This window comes from Lagenorhynchus albirostris, chromosome 14 (genome assembly GCF_949774975.1).
Source record: "Lagenorhynchus albirostris chromosome 14, mLagAlb1.1, whole genome shotgun sequence".
NCBI classification, from domain to species: Eukaryota; Metazoa; Chordata; class Mammalia; order Artiodactyla; family Delphinidae; genus Lagenorhynchus; species Lagenorhynchus albirostris.
The window spans coordinates 62036791-62055009 of NC_083108.1; the positions used below are offsets into that span (position 1 = coordinate 62036791).

General features: G+C 56.7%; 1 protein-coding gene across 3 annotated transcripts; it reads left to right on the top strand.

The window, feature by feature from the left end:
- The first annotated feature begins 3015 nt into the window (after positions 1 to 3015).
- Positions 3016 to 16265, top strand: GSC2 (goosecoid homeobox 2). 3 transcript variants are annotated; one of them, XM_060121215.1, is made up of 4 exons: positions 3016 to 4206; positions 11593 to 11668; positions 14756 to 15009; positions 15528 to 16265. In XM_060121215.1, exons 1-4 carry the CDS (start codon positions 4096 to 4098, stop codon positions 15630 to 15632), a joined length of 546 nt encoding a protein of 181 aa, XP_059977198.1. In that variant the 5' UTR covers positions 3016 to 4095; the 3' UTR covers positions 15633 to 16265. The 3 variants fall into 3 exon arrangements, with proteins under 3 accessions (XP_059977198.1, XP_059977197.1, XP_059977199.1); XM_060121214.1 differs by lacking the exon at positions 15528 to 16265 and adding an exon at positions 8919 to 9027 and having other exon boundaries at positions 14756 to 14812; XM_060121216.1 differs by lacking the exons at positions 3016 to 4206; positions 11593 to 11668 and adding an exon at positions 11686 to 14654.
- Positions 16266 to 18219: the final 1954 nt, after the last annotated feature.

Genomic DNA, 18219 nt, shown 5'->3' on the forward strand with positions numbered 1-18219 from the left:
GCCTCTTGTCCCTGTGTCAGCCCATCTGTGGGTGGGCAGTGGTGGCCACACCTCTGCCAAGGGCAGGCCCACTCCTCATCCGAGGACACTGTTGGGGCCAGGCAGGCTGGTGGGCAAGCGAGCTGTGGCCACAGTGTTAGCCCCTTGGGAGGCCTGACACCAGGCCAAGGAACATCTGGCCTCCATCCAGGCCTTGCCTGTGGCCTTGGGGCAAGATCCTGCAGGGTCACCTGGCAGGCAACATTGAGTGGGCAGAGGAGAGCTGCCCCACGCTGGTGGCTGCCCCTGGAGACAGTGCTCTCGGGCTCTTGTCTGTCCTGCAGCCTGTGGCCCAGCCCAGCTCACCCCCTCATGGTTTCCCTGTGATGGTCTGCTCAAGGGGCACTGCTTTGGGGTGACCAATTTTTGGTCCCCTGAGACTCTGAGCACGAGGTCCTTTGGTTTTTTTTTTTTGGCTGCGTTGGGTCTTCTTTGCTGCGTGTGGGCTTCCTCCAGTTGCAGGGAGCAGGGCTACTCTTCGTTGCAGTGCACGGGCTTCTCATTGCGGTGGCTTCTCCTGTTGTGAAGCACGGGCTCTAGGCGCACAAGCTTCAGTAGTTGCGGCACGCGGGCTCAGTACTTGTGGGTCGTGGGCTCTAGAGCGCAGGCTCAGTAGTTGTGGCGCATGGACTTAGTTGCTCCGCGGCATGTGGGATCTTCCCGGACCAGGGCTCAAACCCGTGTCTCCTGTATTGGCAGGCAGATTCTTAACCACAGCGCCACCAGGGAAGTCCAGGAGGTCCTTTCTTAATCCTTCACTTAGGCTGGGAGGTAGCAGCCCTGGGGCAGGAAGGGGTGGGCACTTAGAGCCCTCACCCCACAGCTCAACCTCAGGAAGGTGTCCCTCTTGCTGAAGACTCCCTATCCCGGGACCCAGGCACAGCTGGGAGCCCAGCCCAGCATGGGGGCCAAAGAACCCTGAACTGGAGGGCCCCTGTGGCCCAGATCTGGCTGGGAACCACCACCCACAAGCCAGGTGGAGGAGGTGTGAACAGGATGGGATAAGCCAGTGCCCCAGGCTGTGAGGGGGCAAAGGACCTTCCTGTCCAAGGGACTACACGGCAAAAGCCACACAAAGGGCTTAGCTCAGACTGGGAAATAACCTGCCCGCAGGAGACTCCCAGCAAGCAGGTCCCATTCCTGGAGCTGCTCCTTCTGGGAGAGAGTTCCTCACCCCAGCAACCTCACACAGCACCTGGTGCCTGGGGCAGATCTGGGGGCTGAGGGTGGGCTTGAGGGTGCAAGGAATGTGGTTTTGAAGGACCAGGCTGTGTGTGTGCCCTCAGTGCTCACAGGAGATGCAGGAGAAAGGGCCCAGCAGCAAAGCTTCCCTGTTCACAGGCTGAGGCAAGCCACCTAATCTTCATTTCCCAACCTGTGAAATGAGGTGACACAAGAACCCACTCCAGTGGGCTATGAGGCTGGAATGATGTAATGTCTGTAAGGCACTTAGAACAATGCTTTGCACAGAGTGAACCCTCACAGGAGGCTGCTGGCAGTGCCCCAGGGTCCCAGGTAGTTCCTAGAGCGGGCAGAGCCCAGGAGCTGGGCCCTGAGGGGACTCAGTGTCCTGGAAATCTGACCTCTAGGAATGGCGTCTGCTCATTGACTGCACCCCAAGTCTTGTCCCCATCCCCTTTCACGAGGAGGAAGGGGACAGGCTACTCTGAACTGAAAGAAGGGCATGGAGACCTGTATCCAGGAGGGGGAGGGACCCCTCTCTTGTGCCACACAGCACAAGGTGGACAGCAGGTAGCCCAGCCAGAAAAGTTGGTTGAGCTGGGCCTGTGTCCCCTGGGGCTGTGAGCCTGGAGAATCCACCAGCCCCAGTGGACCACTGGTCCCCCACCCTGGCCCCGCCTGTTCACAGGTAGCTGGAATAAGTCGGCAGCCTCAGTTCCTGGAACTGAGACCTGAGGGGGGGGCGGGGTCTCTGAGCTGAGAGAAGACCAGCAAGGCTGGAGGGAAGTGAGCAGGTGGAGAGTGGCTAGAGAGGCAGGCAGATGCCTGGAGGGAGCTCAGCTGCATTTAACCAAGATCTTGAAGGCTGCAGGGAGGAGGCCGATGGCAGGGGACCTTGCCTTTGCAGCACTGGGGCAAAGGGGCAGAATGATGTGGGCAGATCTTTGAGCAGTCGGGAGACAAAAGAATCAACTTCCAGGGTGATCCCCCACCAACCTGGACACACAGGCCAGGGCCAGGGAGAGCCCCAGGAGGTGACTGGGTCTGCATATCAGAGGAGAGATGTGAGCTGAGTGTGGAGACTCCAGGTCACCATATGCTGCGCACAGCCAGAGCCTCTGTGCCCAGCTGGAAGCCACTCAGCCTCAGGCAGCCTTCACCATCTGGCATCGTCCTGAGCCTGGGATCATCACAAAATGTGCCCTGGACAATGGCCTCAGACACAGGCCAAGGGAGCAAAGGGTGAGGTGATGGCCAGTCCTGGGACAGGGCTTGGCCAACCTCCAGCCCCATCACAGAGGCCCTCAGGCAGCTGCCCTCCAGGGCCCCCCCGCCCCCACTTCCTTGAGGCCTCTCCTCACCCACTATTGCACAAGCGTCCTCTGGTTTTTCCATGTCCTTGTGTAGGTGATGAATGGCAATCAGAGCTTAGTACACACACACAAAGAGTCACTCCTGACAAATGGGTCTCTCTCCTTTTAGCCAACAAAGAGAAATCTGTTTTTCGGGTTGTGCCCTCAGCCTTCACAGCAAACACAATCTGAGCTGAGGATGCCAGAGTATTTTTCTCACTGACATTCTACTTCCTACGTGTTCTCAGATTCCCTGGACCAGGATCCTTTGTATAAGTCACAGAATCGGGGGGGTCTGAGGATCTCCTGCCTCCTTAAGATCTGGCAACAGAGCCAAGGAGAGAGATGCAGGCACAGCGGAGAACTAGCTGAAAAGGACAATGGGAGGGCCACAGAGAACACCTAGGATCGTGGACAAACGTAGCCTAGGCCAACAGAGTGGGTGAACCATGGAAAACATGGTGGCCCCTGGTGTGGCCTTGTAGCTCTTCTCTTCCCACGCCCATCTGGCGAATATCCCTAAGAGTAACCTCCCCTCTGCTCAGATTGGTCTAGGCCCTGACGCCTGACACTCCCCAACTGTTGTCACTTTTGTTTCCTCGGCCTGGCCAGCCACTCCCACTTATTCCTCCATTGGCTGGGCCTGGCCCGGTGGCCCCACTTGGCCACAGGACTGTCATCTCCCGAGTGACCTCCAGAGATGGGCCATCCCAGCGCCCCTGCTCAGCAGCCAGCAGTAGCTTGCCGCCCAACCCCCCGCTGAAAAGCGATCTAGGGCTCAAGCTCTCGGGCCAACAGGCCTGTCTGTCCCTGGCGGCCCTCCAGGCTGACCGCACCCTGGAGCCCCGCCTCCAGCCCACTATCCTCGCGGCCCGAGGGAACACCCCCCGACCCAGGGCTGTGATCGGGGAGGTAAAGAAACATCCGCGACCGGGGCCGGGGCGCGGGGCGAAGCTGTGCCCGCGTGCCCTCAGCTAAAGGCCGCAGACCTTCAGGGCGACTCAGCTCCCAGCCTCGGAGATCCGGAGACACTCAGGAAATTTTCCGGACCCGCTCGTGAGGGAGGAACCCAACTCGCCGGGGCGGGAACCCGCGACGCCGGCAGGGAGCTCGGGGCCTGACCTCACAGAGAGAGAACCGAGGAGGCTGGGGGGAGCGGCGCCGCTTACGCCCGGAATTCGTGCGGCGCGCGCTGATGGCGTCACTGCGCGCCCGGCCGGCGCAGGCCCGCGCATGCGCTCGGCCGGCAATCTGAAGGCCCCTCCTGCTCACTGCCGTCAGACCCAGGTCTTCGGAGTGGATCGCCTGTGCCCCGACCTCGTCTGCAGCCTCCAACAGTCAGCGCTCGGCCGGCGCAGCCACCATCGCCCAACCCTCCCCAACGTCCAACGCCCACGCTGGACGCTGCCACGGGCGCTCCTGACGCGCCTGCCTGAGGCTCACCCCTGTATCTTCCTCCCCGTGCAGCTTTTTGCTCTAAAGTCCCCAGTCTCAGCCACGGGAAAGGACATAGGGTCGCGGGATGGGACCAGGAGGTCCACCAGCCTCTCCACTGATGGCGCCGCCCAGTCCTCCACTAATGGCCTGCCTGGCCATCTCCAGCCCAGCCACCTGTTTCCAATCGTGGACTCAAGTAAGGCACGGTGACCTTGGCACATCCCCATGGAAGAGGCGCCCAGGGCAACCATATGGTGCATGCACACCCCTCTAAGTCCCCCACTCCCAGAGCCTGTCATTACCAACGCAGGAGAAGGAGTGGGGCCTGGGGCATGTCCCTCCAGAAGGCAGCAGTAAACACAGGTGGCACCCCTGGTCAGTGGGCCTCCTGCCAGGACCTTTCCTCCTCTCAGTCAGCCCCACTTCTCGGATGGGAAAACCCAGGCAGAGACAGAGGACCTCTCTGGGATCTATGGAGGCCCAGGTCTGCACAGTCCTCACCCTGCCCCACCTAATGAGGGAGCTGAAGATAAGCGGTTGGGGAGGCCGCAGGTGGCATCACATCAGCCGGCTCAGGGGTCCACACCTGGGATGGGATTCCAAGGGAGAGATGGAGGGTCTGCAAGCAGTGGCTCCTCCCTGGCCTCGGACAGCATCCTCTTGGTCTGCGACCTGCTTCCTGGCCTTGTGGGATGGGGACGGGTGTGTGCCTTGCTCAGTGGGTAGGCCGGCACCAAGTCCACAATGGGTGAACAGAGCCAGACGTGGAGTGCAGAGGGGAACAGGATGGGGAGGAGCCGGCCATGAGAAGGGAAGGGGTCCCTGAGGACAGGCAGGGGCTGTGCCCTGACCTCCCGCAGAGGCTGGCAGAGGTGGAGGCTACAGCCAAGACCCAGGCTCCACTCACACCTGCTGGGCCAGGTGCACGCATAACCCGTTGGCCTGAGGGACCGAAGGGTTCATCCCTTCCTCTGGTTCTCGGGACCGGGCTTGGCCCAGTCACCGCTGGGAAAACCGAGACCAGCCCGGGGCCTGGACTGCAGAGGTCCAGCGGCCGCTCCACCGAGGCGTCTCCCGCGTGCGCGTCCCGCTGACAATTGAGCGGCCAAAGCAGATTAACCCTCGTGCTAATCCCCGCTAATGGTTTCAGAATCCCCGGCGCCGAGCGGCTAAGCCGGCCTTTCTCCGCGGCGCGGCCGGCCCTCCCCGGCGGCCTCAGCCCGCGGCCGCGCGATGCTATCTCGGCCCCGCCGCGCTAATCCCCGCGCTCGCTTTCTTTCCGGGCCCGCTCGAGATCGGCCGATTGGCCCTTGATTACGGCTGCTATCGAGGGCCTCTTTGTGCTGTGGGCCCTAAATCCCCTAATTCCGTGATAAAGGAGGCATTAGCGGGCGTTTGCTGCTGAGAAAGGCACCGGCATGAAAGAAAGCAATCAGGGGAATCCTGATGGCCTCGCCTGTCCCGCCGAGGAGGGGGCAGGAAAGGGGGCCCGGGTGGGCGCTGCGGGGAGAGGGAGGGTGGGGGCCACTTCCCACCTTCATCCCGAGTCCGCCTTCCCCAGCCCCGAGCTGCGCCCAGGACCCCTCCCCGCCCCCACCCTGGCTGCCGAGGGACCCCGCCTCCCCTCTGGCCTCACCTCCGCACTTGATGGGACCTAACCCCCAAACCGGCCTTGGACCTTGCTGGACCTACCTTGTGCTCCGGCCTCTGACTGTCCAAAGCCCGTGGTTCCTCAGAACTTACCTGCAGATCCATTCCCTTGGCTCCTGATGCTCCTCTGCCCCCTCCTCACCCCCCGGAGTTCCTGCCCCCCATCTCTTGGCACTGACCAGCTTTGACCAGTCCTGGAAGCATCTGGGTCCGCTCTTTAGTCGGGGAAACAGAAGGGAGGGCAGCCGGGAGCGACTGGGATTGTGGAGGGAGCGTGTGCGGGGGGAGGGGGCCTGAGACCCCTGGCGGCGGGCAGGTGGGGTGCGCAGGGAAGGCCCCTCTGCAGAAGCCACGCTGAACCCCAGGATGGGGCTGAGAGCACCGGGCTGGCTGCGAGCTGGGCGCAGTGGCGGAGCTGACCCAGAGTCTGGGCAGCTGGAGGAAGGAGGCAGAGGCCAGCTGGGGCAGGTGGACAGAGGTGTCAGAGTCCAGGGGCTGGGGGAGCACGGAGATAAGGCAGCTGATCCTCTTATCCTGAGCGTTAGGAGCAGGGGAGTGCCGTGATTGGATCTGTATGCAGAGCGCACCTGAGCCACGACAGCAGGCTCATTTTGGGGAGGGTCTCAGGCCAGGAGAGTAGCCGGGAGTATGTAGAAAGGCCATTGTGGGGGCCCAGGTGGCCGGCATCTGCATTGGCACTGAGGGGGTGGCAGGACTGGTGAGATTTGGGGGTGGCAGTAGGGGAGTGTCCAGCACTGCATGCAGTTTGAGGCTGGGGCAGCTCTGAGGGCAGGTGGGTGTCATGGAGGCACATGGGTGGGTGGGCCACTTACCTGGGTGGACAGGTGTGCATTTACCAAGGTGAACGGAATTCTAGGTGTTGTTTACCTAGGTAGCGAGGTGGAAAGGCAGGCCGTTCACCAAGGAGGACCAGTGGGTGGGTGTGGACCAGCGGATGGTGTCGTGGACCCCTTCAGTGGTCAGCTCACCCATCCTGCGCCTCTGAGTGTTGGCGACCAATGGTGCACAGCTGCCTCCACCTTGGAATGTTGCCCTGGGTGGTGGAGCCACCTACACAGCAGACAAGGACTAACCGGCATAGGGACTAAAAGGCTGGTCCCTGCTTCCTCGAGACAGTTGAAAACTGAAGCAGCCTGTGTCTGCCCCAGTGCTTCCGTGGGGGTTTCCAAGGACCCAAATGCCTTGTCGCTTAACACTCCACCCCTCACCCGTGTCACCCTGTTCATCAGTTTCCCAGGAAGCAGGGCTCTCAGTGTGCAACTGGGATGGTTAGTCCCCCTATGCTTCTGTTGTGTGCCCCCAAAAAGAGATGTTGAAGTCCTAAGTGTTGGTACAAGTGTTGACCCTCCTTCTAGTTTATACCTGTTCATATCCAGTGTTTTCAGTTTTTTTAAAAATATATTGTTCAGAGTTTATCATTGTTATCCATAGGAGGATTAGTCCAAAGCAAGTGACTCTACCATTAAGAGAAGTGTAACTCTGCATACCGGTTTTTTTTGTTGTTTGTTTTTTTAGTTTTTGTTTGTTTGTTTGTTTTGACCATGCTGCGTGGCATATGGGATCTTAGTTCCCTGACCAGGGATCAAACTGTGCTAGGCATAATAATGGTCCCCTCGAAAATGTCTACATCCTGAGCCCCAGAATCTGTGAATATGTTACCTTACATGGCAAAAGAGACTTTGCAATTGATTAAGTTTATCATCTTGAGATAAGGAGATTATTTCTGGTGGGTCCAATGTAATCATAAGGGCCCTTAAAAGTGGAAGCGGGGGAGAAGAGGTCAGAATGATACAATGGTCAGAAAGACTTGACCTACTGTTGCTGTCTTTGAAGATGGAGGAACAGGCTATGAACCTTGAGAAACTGGGAAAAGCAAGGGGATGGGTTTTCCTTCATCTATGAAAAATATAACCTTTGCTGCATCTATGAAAGACCTACATCTATCATCATACTTAGGGCTTAAAGACTGAGTTGTTTCTCTCTCAGACTGGAAGCAAGGCAAAGATGTTTGATGTCTCAATTTTTATTCAATGATCTACTGGAGGTCTAGACATTTCAATAACACAAGAAAAAGAAATGAAAGCCTGGAAATTCCCTGGCGGTCCAGTGCTTAGGACTCAGCACTTTCACTGCCGGGGCCCACGTTCAATCCCTGGTCAGGGAACTAAGATCCTGCAAGCCATGCTGTGCCGAAAAAAAGAAAGGAAGAAAGGAATGAAAGCCATAAAGATTGTAGATGAAGAAGTAACACTAGCAGATAATATGTTCATGTGATATAGTCGTTTACATAGAAAACCTTAAAGTATATACAAAATCAAATTGAGGTCTATAAATTAATACATGAAATCAGCAAATTTGGATTGTATTTCCCCCAAAAAAATATGTTCTACAAAGGGCCAATAGGCACATGAAAAGATGCTCAACATAACTAGTCACTAGGGAAATGTAAATCAAAACCATAAGCTACCGGGAAGTTCCCTGGTGGCCTAGTGGTTAGGATTCAGCACTTTCACTGCGGAGGCCCGGGTTTGATCCCTGGTTGGGGAACCATCCCACGTGCTGCCAAAATACCAAAACAAAACAAAAACATAAGCTACCACTTCACATCCATTAGGATGACTACAAAATTTTTTTTTTTTTAAAAAAGGGAAAATAACAGATGGTAGTGAAGATGTGGAGAGATTGGAATTCTTGTGCTTTGCTGGTGGGAATGTAAGATGGTACTGCTGCTATGGAGAACAGCTTGGCAGTTTCTCAAAAGTTAAACATACAATTATCATGCGATCCAGCAATTCCATTCCTAAGTATCTACCCTAAATAAGTGAGAGCAGGGACTCGAGCAGATACTTATACACCCATGTTCACAGCAGCACTATGCACAATAGTCAGAAGGTAGGAACAACCCAAATGTCCACTGACGGATGAATGGATTTTAAAATGTGATGTATACATGCAATGGTACTCAGCCATAACCCCTGGTTGTCAGGGGCTGAGGGTAGGAGGAAATGGGGAGCTAGCATTTAATGGGTACAGGGTTTCTGTTTGGGATGATGGGAAAGTTCTTGAGATGATAATGATGATGATTTACAACATTGTGAATGTACACTTAAACATGGTTAAAACGGTAAATTCTATGCTATGTATTTTTTACCACATTAAAAAATAAAATAATAGAAGAGCAAAAGACTGAAATCACCAGACCCAAAGGAGTGTCACGATCCCTTGCTCAATTTCCAGCCAGTTCTCAGACCCAGACCTCGTCTGCTGAAGTCTCCTCCCGTGAGGAAGGATCCGGCAACACTGTGGAGAGTGTTTGTAGGCTTGATGCCCCTAATCCTCTGCAAAGGTACGTATGTCCCTTTCCTCAGGTAATTTTATGCTGGAGAAGAGGAAAACCCAGGCCATCTCAGAGCCATTGGATACAGTCTCCATGTTAACACTGGTCCCTGGGACCCAATGTGCCATCATGGCCTCTCCGTTGGATTGGGAATATAGAGAGGGCAGGCGATAAATGGAGTACTGACCCAACTCCATCTCACAGGGGACGCCGGGGGGCTCCTAACCTACCCACTGGCTATTCTCCAGTTTCTGAATGCATAATTGGAATAGACATATGTAACATTTGGCAGAACTTCCGCAGTGGTTTCTAATCTTTAGAGTAGGACCTATTTTGTAAGTGAGAGCTCCTGAACTGCCCCCTACCAAGATGAAAAAAATTCTTTCTCTTAGGAAGAATAGCAGAGTTGAATGTCATGGCTAAAGACTTAAAGGCTGCAGGTGGTGGTCTCTAGCAAACCCATGATTTAGTTCATTAGTCTAGCTCCTGAAAAAAATAGATGGATTGTACAACAGTTCTTTGTGATAAAACACTCAACAAACTTGAAATAGAAGGGAACTTCCTCCACCTGATAAAGGGCATCTATAAAAAAAATCCACAGCTAACATGATACATTATGATGAAGACTGAATCCTTTCCCTCTAAGAGCAGGAACAACATGAGAGTGCCCACTCTCACCACTGCTGTTCGGTGATTTATTGGAGGTTCTAGCCAGGGAACTTAGGAAAATGAAGCAGAAGGCACCAGTGTTGTAAAGGAAAAAGTAAAGATCTCTGTTCACAAATGACATTACCCTGTATATAGAAAACCTTTAGAATCCACAAAAAGCTATTAGCATTAATAAACAAATCCAGCAGGTTGCAAGATACAAGATCAATGTACAAAATCAATTGTATTTCTATACACTTGCAGTGAGCAATCTGAAAATGAAATTAAGAAAACCATTCCATTTATAATAGTATCAAAAAGAACAAAATACTGAAGAATAAATTAAAGAAGTAAAAAATGTATACTCTGAAAATTACAAACATTACTGAAAGAAATTATAGATGATCTCAATAAATGGAGGACATCCTATGTTCATGGATTGGAAGAGTTAATGTTGTTAACATGGCAGTGCTCCCCAAATGGATCTACAGATACAATCTCTATCAAAATTCCAGCTGGTCTCTTCGAATAAACTGATAAGCTGGTCCTAATATTCACAGGAAAGTTTGTGGGAACCAGAATAGCCAAATCAATGTTGAAAAAAAGAACAAAGTTAGAGAGCTCACACTTCCCAATCTCAAAACTGACTGCAAAGCTACAGTAATCAAGACAGTAAGGATAAATGTATAGATCGATGGAGCAGAATTCAGAATCCAGGAGGAAGTCCTCACATTTATGGTCAATTGATTTGCAACTGGAGTGTGGGGAACAATTCAAGGAGGGAAAGAATAATCTTTTCAACAGATAGGACTGGGACAACTGGATATCCAAATGCAAAAGAATGACATTGGATCCTCAGCTAACATCATACACAAAAATTAACTCAAAATGGATCAATGTAAGAGCTAAAACTAGAAAATTTATAGTTTATAAATGTAAACATAAATGTAAATTTATAAATGTAAAACATCAGGGTTAATCTTCATGATCTTGGATTTGGCAATGTCTCCTTAGAAATGACACCAGAAGTTTAAGCAACCAAAGAAAACAATTCAACTTATTCAAAATCTTAACATCTTGTGCTTCAAAAGACACTATCAAGAAAGTGAGAAACCACCTACAGAATCGGAGAAAATATTTGTACATTATATATCTGATAAGGAGAGGGGGATGGTGCCAGCTACAGCCTTGGGACCATGGCAGCTGCAGCCTGTCCCACTAGCCTTCCACTTACATCCAGAAAATGTGCCCAACCAGAATCCTGGGGAGTTTGACTTCAGTGCACTTAACGTGAGAGTGGGTGGGCTGAGGGTGGCAGGGCTGCAGGAAGTGCCCCAGCGGTGTGAGCTGGTGACTTGCAGCTGCCCCTTCCCTGGAGCATCACTGGTGGGAGCTGCCTTGGCCGAGAAGGCTGTGCACCCCAACCTCACTAAAGGGGGCCCCAGAACCCCTGGGCTAGAGTGGAACCAGCCTCCCCTCAGCACCCAGCCCCACTCCCTCGGGTGCTCCCCCACCACAATCACTGATTACATCACCATCACTCCAATGTTGCCTTTTTCAAAGTGTCCAATACATGCAGTCATACAGTATGTAGCCTTTTGAAAGTTGTTTACTAAATATGATGTGTGTGAGGTCCATCCCTGTTGTTGCACGTGTTGCTGTCACTCTGGGCTCCTCCCTGGTGTGCATGGACCCTGGACCCCGGCGTGTTCATCCATTCACCAGCTGATGAGAGTCTGAGTTGTTTCCAAGCTTTGTCGATAATGATTAGAGCTGCTCTAAACATTCATGGGCAGCGTCTTGTGTGAGCACAAGTTTTCATTTCTCCAGGGTGAATCCCAGGGATGGAATTGCTGATACATGCGGTAGGTGTAAATCTAACTCTGGCTGCTTTGTTTTGAACATCTCTTTCTCCTTCCTCTGTAGGGAGCCAGAGGAAGCCAGGCAGCTCCTTCAACACCCCCGCTGGGCATCTCCGTAGCTACATCATCTGCCTCACCAGGTACATTTCCTATTTCCTGTTCTATGACAGGTGACAATGTTGTTAAACTTCTTGCCACTCCACAACAAGGGTTTCCTTCCCTCCATCTTCCAGTACATTCTCCTCACCTTCCCTAAGACCCACCGTCAGTCTCAGCAGGTTCCTTCCCGCTCCCCCCGCCCCCCGCTGCCTGGTCACAAAGCCAGTGCCCATGGTTTAGGGTTTGTATCTGCAGCATTGCATTCCAGTACCAGGACCCGTCTGGTTACCTAGAGCCCATGATAGCCACCTCACACTCAGTGCTGAGGACACCACAGTCACCTCCTATTGTTGCCTCTCGCCGTTCTCACTTTCCGTCTCCTGCGATTGCAGTAGATGGTGGCTGGGACAGAAGCCACCGGAAGGCTGACTCACCCCTTGGTGGTGCTCCATACTGGCTGTTGACTGGTCCTTAAGCTGGAGCTGCTGGTGGGAACTGCTCTGCCTGTCCTCTCCTTGTGGCTGCAGGCACCTCCTCGCAGCGTGGTGGCTGAGCTCGGAGAACAAGCATCCCAAGATGAGAGAGAGAAACTGTGTCACCCAGCTGTAGGACCTGGCCTCAAAAATCACAGTGTCACTTCTGCTGCCTCCTAGTGGTTAGAAGCGAGTCACTAAGCCAGCCCACGTTCAGGGAGAGGGGATTAGATTTCACCTCCTGAAGGGAGGAGTGTCAAAGTATTTGCTGACATCTTTGAAATGCATCACAGTGGGCCGCTTATCACAGTGGGCCGCTTATCAAGGTGGACAGGTGGAGAGATGGTGCATCTACCAAGGTGGATAGGTGGGTAGGTGCCCCATTTATCAAGGTGGGGAATACCAAGCAAGGGATGGATTTTGAGATCTTGAGTCTGCCCCAGGCATGGTGACTGGGAGATGTTCATTGGTGGCTGAAATGGGACATGGAGCAGATGCTTAGGGAGATGAGTGCCTGGAGCAGAGGGAGAAGTCAGGCTGGCGGTATCAACTGGGGAGTCCTTGGCACAGAGGTGGTGTCTGAAGCTTCAGAAATGGGGAGGGATAAAGGAACAACCAGGGCCCAGCCTTTATGACCACTGACCCTGTAGCCCCCATCCTTGAGGAACTGACTTCGATGGGTAGTCGGCCCCCAGGTGCCTCTCTGATCTAATGGTGAGCACATGGTTCTGCGAGGGAAGTTGGCTGGGAGAGGTTTCCAGGGTCACCCAAAGGGACACGTGGGAAGAGATGGAAGCTCTGGGGCAGTGGCAGCCGTCTTGCGACCATGAGGTGGCCCACTCACAGATGTGGTGGCTCCTTCACAGAGCTTCCAGATTAACAGATCCTGGGCAGTCCTGGTGTCAGGACTCTTATGACAGTTGAGTCCGCAGGTTCTGTCACTTGAAGTCCAGAGTCCTCACTGACACCAGAGTGGAGTCAGCAAGGGAGCTTGAGGAAGGGTGTGTGAGGTGGGAGGAGAAGCATGAGACCGTGTGTTGCCCCCCTAATGGTACCTGCCATTCATGGAGGCCCCTGCCCAGCGGGGTTCTAACCTCGCACACAGTAACTGGTTGAGCCCTCCAAGCACCTGAGAGTTAGGTCACTATTATTATGCCAGTTTATAGATTGGGAAACTGAGGCACGGCGGGGTGGTGGCGGTGGTGGTGAAGGAACCTATCTCACAGCCAGGAAGTGACAGCTGGGGCAGAAGCCAGGCCGTCTGCTGCTCTGTCCTGTGAGCCACACAGTAACTTTTCAGAGGTCCAGAGAAGGCCTTCAGCAGAAGTCCTGGCCAGCTGCTTAGATGAGGACGAAATGGTCTTCCTGCTTAGATGAGGACGAAATGGTCTTCCTGGAATTTGGCAAAGTGCAGGTCACCGACAAAGTTGGGCAGAATGACCCGGAGGGATGGTGTGGACGGAGCTGAGGAGTGGGGGTGTGGACACAGGAGTCAGCTCCTGAGAAGAATGGCTGTGATGAGGGTGGGGAGGGGGTGGTAATGATTTGGGGTGGATTCTGGGAAGTACCGGAAAGCAGATGATAAGTTTCCCCAGAGCACATAAGTGGGGCCTCCGATGGGGCCCAGGAGAAAAGGCAAAGAATTGGAGGCCCAGGGCAGTGGGGCTGCGGGTTTGGTGATGAGCAGAGATAGCTTCCCCCCCGCAACCCCGTTTCCTCCACGAGGTTGAGACCCGGGCTCCTAAGTATGTGTGTGGAGGGGGCGGGGGAATTTGGGCCGAAGTGCGGTGGGACCGCGGGGTTGCCGAGGGTATTGGGCCCCATTTGAGGTTGGAGCTCAGGAGTTTGGGGGCCAGGAGACTGTGCAGTTTGGGGGGGGGTGTTCTCCAGACTTGCTCCTCCGCCTGGTAGGTCCCCGAAGGGGACAAGGAACCAGCCCTGGTCGCGGTGGCTACAGGACCAGGGCACGAGTTGGGCCACGAGGCGGCCCCGCGCCCAGGGTCTGCCGTGGTCCGGGCGTCCTCGGGCCCTTGCCCACGCCGCAGGGTTGGACAGGGAGCTGGCGGGCACTGGAGGCGGCCCTGCGCGCCTCTGCCAGCTCTGCGAGTCGGGGGCATGGACTCGCGGCGCAGGGCTTCTTGCGACCGCTCCCGCCCACCTCCGCCGCCGCCGGGGATTAGCACGCTCCTGGCCGCGCGGCGGGATTAACCCGCGTGGACGCGGCGCCCGGCTCGGGGATTACGGCGCGCCCCCTCGACGGATATATTCCCGCGGCGACGGCGACGGCGGGCGAGAGGAATGGCGGCGGCGCGGGGCGCGGCGGGCCGCAGGGGTCCCGGGCGGCCCTGCCCCTTCTCCATCGAGCACATCCTCTCCGGCCTACCCGAGAGCAGCCCCCCGGCCCGGGTCGCCCGCCCGCCGCCGCCCGCCGGCCGCCAGAGCCCCGCGGAGCCGCGGCAGCCTGAGGCGCCCGAGGCCGTGCCCTGCGCCTGCTGCTGCTGCTGCGGCCCTCGCGCGGCGCCCCGCGGGTCCCCGGAGCCGGCCGCCGGCCTGGGTGAGTGGGCACGGGGCGCGGGAGCTGAGGGACCCGGGGCGGCGCAGGGGGGTGCGGAGCCCGGCCCCCGGCCCGCGCCTCACCGAGCCCTCGTCCCGCAGGCGCGCGACTACCGTGGCCGCTGAGGCTGGGGCCCGCGGCGCCCTTGCCCTTGGCCGCACCCACCGGGGGCTCCGGGGCGCCGCCCGCCGCGGGCGGCCCTGGTTCACAGCGGCGCACGCGGCGCCACCGCACCATCTTCAGCGAGGAGCAGCTGCAGGCGCTGGAAGCGCTCTTCGTGCAAAACCAGTACCCCGACGTGGGCACTCGCGAGCGCCTGGCCGGCCGCATTCGCTTGCGCGAAGAGCGCGTGGAGGTGGGTGCCTGCAGCCTTGGAAGAGTCGGCCTCGCGTGGCGGGCGGAGGCGCACAGGCCCCGGGAAAGCAGGGGCGCCGGGTGGGTCCCTGGCAGCGGCGCCTGGGGATGGCGCGGGAGGAAGGGCGCGGGCTGGAGCAGAGGTCGGGCTCGTTTTCTTTTCCTTAGTTTTAACCCCCTACCCCCCGCTCAAGACAAATGAGGCGCGCGTTTCTGTTCCGGAATTTGGGGAACTTGGAAGAGCGCGAAGCTGTTGAAGGGGCGTCCCGGGCGCCGTCGGACGGAGGCGGGGGTGGGAAGGGGCGGACGAGGAGAATGCTCCGGGTGGGAAAGGGGTCCCAGTCCCGAGGCCCGAGCGCCGGTCCCCATCAGCAGCGGATGAGGGGCGGTGGCTCAGCCGCTGCGCGGGGCCGGCCCCGCAGCCCGCGTCCGTCCCGAACCCCCGGCCGGTGCACTTGGGAACCGCGCGGGACGCGGGTCCGGGGCTGGGCCTGCCTGAGCGCCCCTCCTCCTCCTCAGGTCTGGTTCAAGAACCGCCGGGCCAAGTGGCGACACCAGAAGCGCACATCGGCGTCCGCGAGGCTCCTGCCGGGAGCCAAGAAGCCCCCGAAGGAGAGCTGCTGACGGCTGCAGAGTTACTCCTGGGCTCGGTGGCACCTTATGGGGCCGGCTCAGGGAGAGGACAGACCTACCCTAATAGGAGTTGGGAGAGGACGCCAGCCTCTAACCTGGTGTCTGCCCAGTTGCCTGCGTCCTGGAGCTCAACGCGGGAGCCCCTCTGCGTGTGTCCCCGCGCCACCCGCCCCGCGGAAGGAGAGCGCACCGATGCTCCGTGCTCCATGCGCCTTCCCTCCCAAGCGCAAGCGGGCAGGAGGGCCGGGGAGACTCGGGGGTGGGGTGCGGGGCACAGAGCAAATCAACTTCCTCAATCCCCCACCACACCCCAGGAGGCACCAAGCCACCCCAGGACAGGAGCCACCCCTTGTCAACAGTGGCACCCAGCGTCCTCATCCCCGCCCACTTCCTGCTGGCCTCAGTCATCTCCTCAGCAGGGACGCAGCCCCCTTGACTGGCCTAGAACCCTCCAGAGGCTGGGCGGGTGGGGTCTCTGCGTCCTGGGGCTGGTGCCAGGGGCTTGGGCGTCCTGACCCGCAGAATAAGAAGGCTGGGTGAGGTAATCTCCAAGCCCCGTTCCTGCTGCTCAATCTTGTGAGTCTTGTGTGGATACTGAGAAATAAACAAGCTACTACAAGCTCTGAGAAAGCAGTCCAGACTCGAAGTCTTCCGTGGCTCCACTCCACACCCAGCCGGGACCTGCCCCTCCTCTCCTTCCCAGGGAGTGGGGGGCAGGCTTGTCACAGCCCGGTGAGTCCTCCGTCCCTGTGCCAGGGTGGGCCCAGCAGAGCAGACTGCCCCACAGATCGTGGCCCGGCACCCTGCACTGGCCTCTAGGAGCTGCCTCTTGGGTGGGGGTCCTTGGTTTCCTCACTCTGGGGTTTCCATGCAGGAGTGTCTGCCTCCCTCACAGCAGCCAATCTCTGCCACCCTGTGGGGTGGGACCAGGTTCAATTGGGAGAATCCCCCCCTCCACTGCCTTGGAAAATGCTGTCCCCTCCATCATCCTGGCCCCAGCAAGAAGGACAGCGTGAAAACAAGGCCTCAGTTCCCCAAGTTGGCCTGTATGGTGGGTGCGAGGCACCTAACACCCCCCTCACCTGGCGTGGGGACTTTGTTCTGCCTCCTCACAGGTCCTGGAGGGATGCAGGTGGGTATCTGGCAGGAGACACAGTCCCTCCACAAAAGGTGCAGAAGCCAGGGCAGCTCCTGGGCGGAACTCTCTGAGGCAGGTCAGCTCAGAGAACACAGAGCGCGAGGGGTCCCTGGGCAGGACAGCAGCTCTTGCTCACCCTCCAGGATGCACACTTCCTGTTGTCACAGAGCCCGTTTTCCTGAATCCTGGCCTTATCCCTGGAGACGGCACAGACTGCCTGTGGAGCTTCCCCACGGCTGGGACACCCTCATCCCCCTGGTCCCAGAAAGCTCGCCCTCGTTGGCTGAGTGGCTTTACGTCATGGTGTGGGGCACCCGTGATCAGTGCTCTGCTTTCAAGGGACCAGTAGTTATGCTGCACTCCTGGCTTTTCCCTCCTCTCCAGCTATCTTGGGCAGGCTTGCCCCACAGCTGCCTGTAACACAGGTGTCCTTGGGCCAAGCCCAGACTCTCCCCTCTCATATCCATTCTCACCCTGGTTTATCTCATCCAGCCTCAGGCTTGAGTCCCATCTCCGTCTCACATTTACATCCCAGCCCAGGGTTCTCCCCTGTGCTAGGCAGTTATGTCCAGCTGTCCCTTTGATGACTCCACCTGGAAGACCAGGGCTCCTCTAGGTCACTTTGTCCATGGCAGGCTGTTTCCCTGTGCATCCCCGGTGCGTGAGCCAGAGAGCTAGGGGCAGGCATCCTGACCCCTCTTCTCCCTCACCCACCAAACCCAGGCCAACGGCAAGTCGATTTTACCTCCCCAAACGTTCCCAGAATCTGCCTTCTCCCCAGCTTCGACTGCACCAGCCTGATGAAAATCGCTGTCATCTCTCACCTTGACCGTTGCAGCTGCCTCCAACTGGTCCACCTGTACCTACTCCGGTTCGTCTGTGATTCATTCTCCATAAAAGTCAGGGTGCAACTCTGAACATGCCTCTCCCCTGCCTACAGCACTCCCAGGGCTCCCACTGCTCCCAGAACAAAGACAGAACTCCTCGCCGTGACCCGTGACCCATGACCCACGAGCCCCGTGCAGCCTGGCCCTGCCTCTCTGGCGTCAGCTCCCACCCCACTGCTCCTTGCACTTTGTGTATCCAAAGGTCTCCTCCCACTGGAACTTTGCACATGCTCTCCCCCTCCACCTGTTCAATGCCTGTTCATCCTTTGGATCTGAAACCACTTCCTTCCTGGGGAACTTCCCCTGACTGCCCCCTAGGTAGGCTGTCCCCTAGGTAGGCTACCACCTAGGTAGCCTGGGTAGGATGCCTGCTAGGTAAGATGCCCCCTGGGTAGGATGCCCCCTAGGTAAGATTCTTTTTTTTTTGCACCTACCCGCTGCTGTGTTATGCTTGTTTGTGGGTTGATCTGGTTAGTGTCTGTCTTCTGCATTCAACTGTCAGCTCCACAAGGGGAGGAATCATACCATGGAGTCCCCACTGAATTGTACTGAA

Coding starts and splice junctions, on each gene's coding strand:
- GSC2 (XM_060121216.1), top strand. CDS start 14,399: ATGGCGGCGGCGCGGGGCGCGGCGGGCCGCAGGGGTCCCGGGCGGCCC. Junction 14,655..14,755: donor GGAGCCGGCCGCCGGCCTGG/GTGAGTGGGCAC, acceptor CTCGTCCCGCAG/GCGCGCGACTACCGTGGCCG. Junction 15,010..15,527: donor TGCGCGAAGAGCGCGTGGAG/GTGGGTGCCTGC, acceptor CCTCCTCCTCAG/GTCTGGTTCAAGAACCGCCG.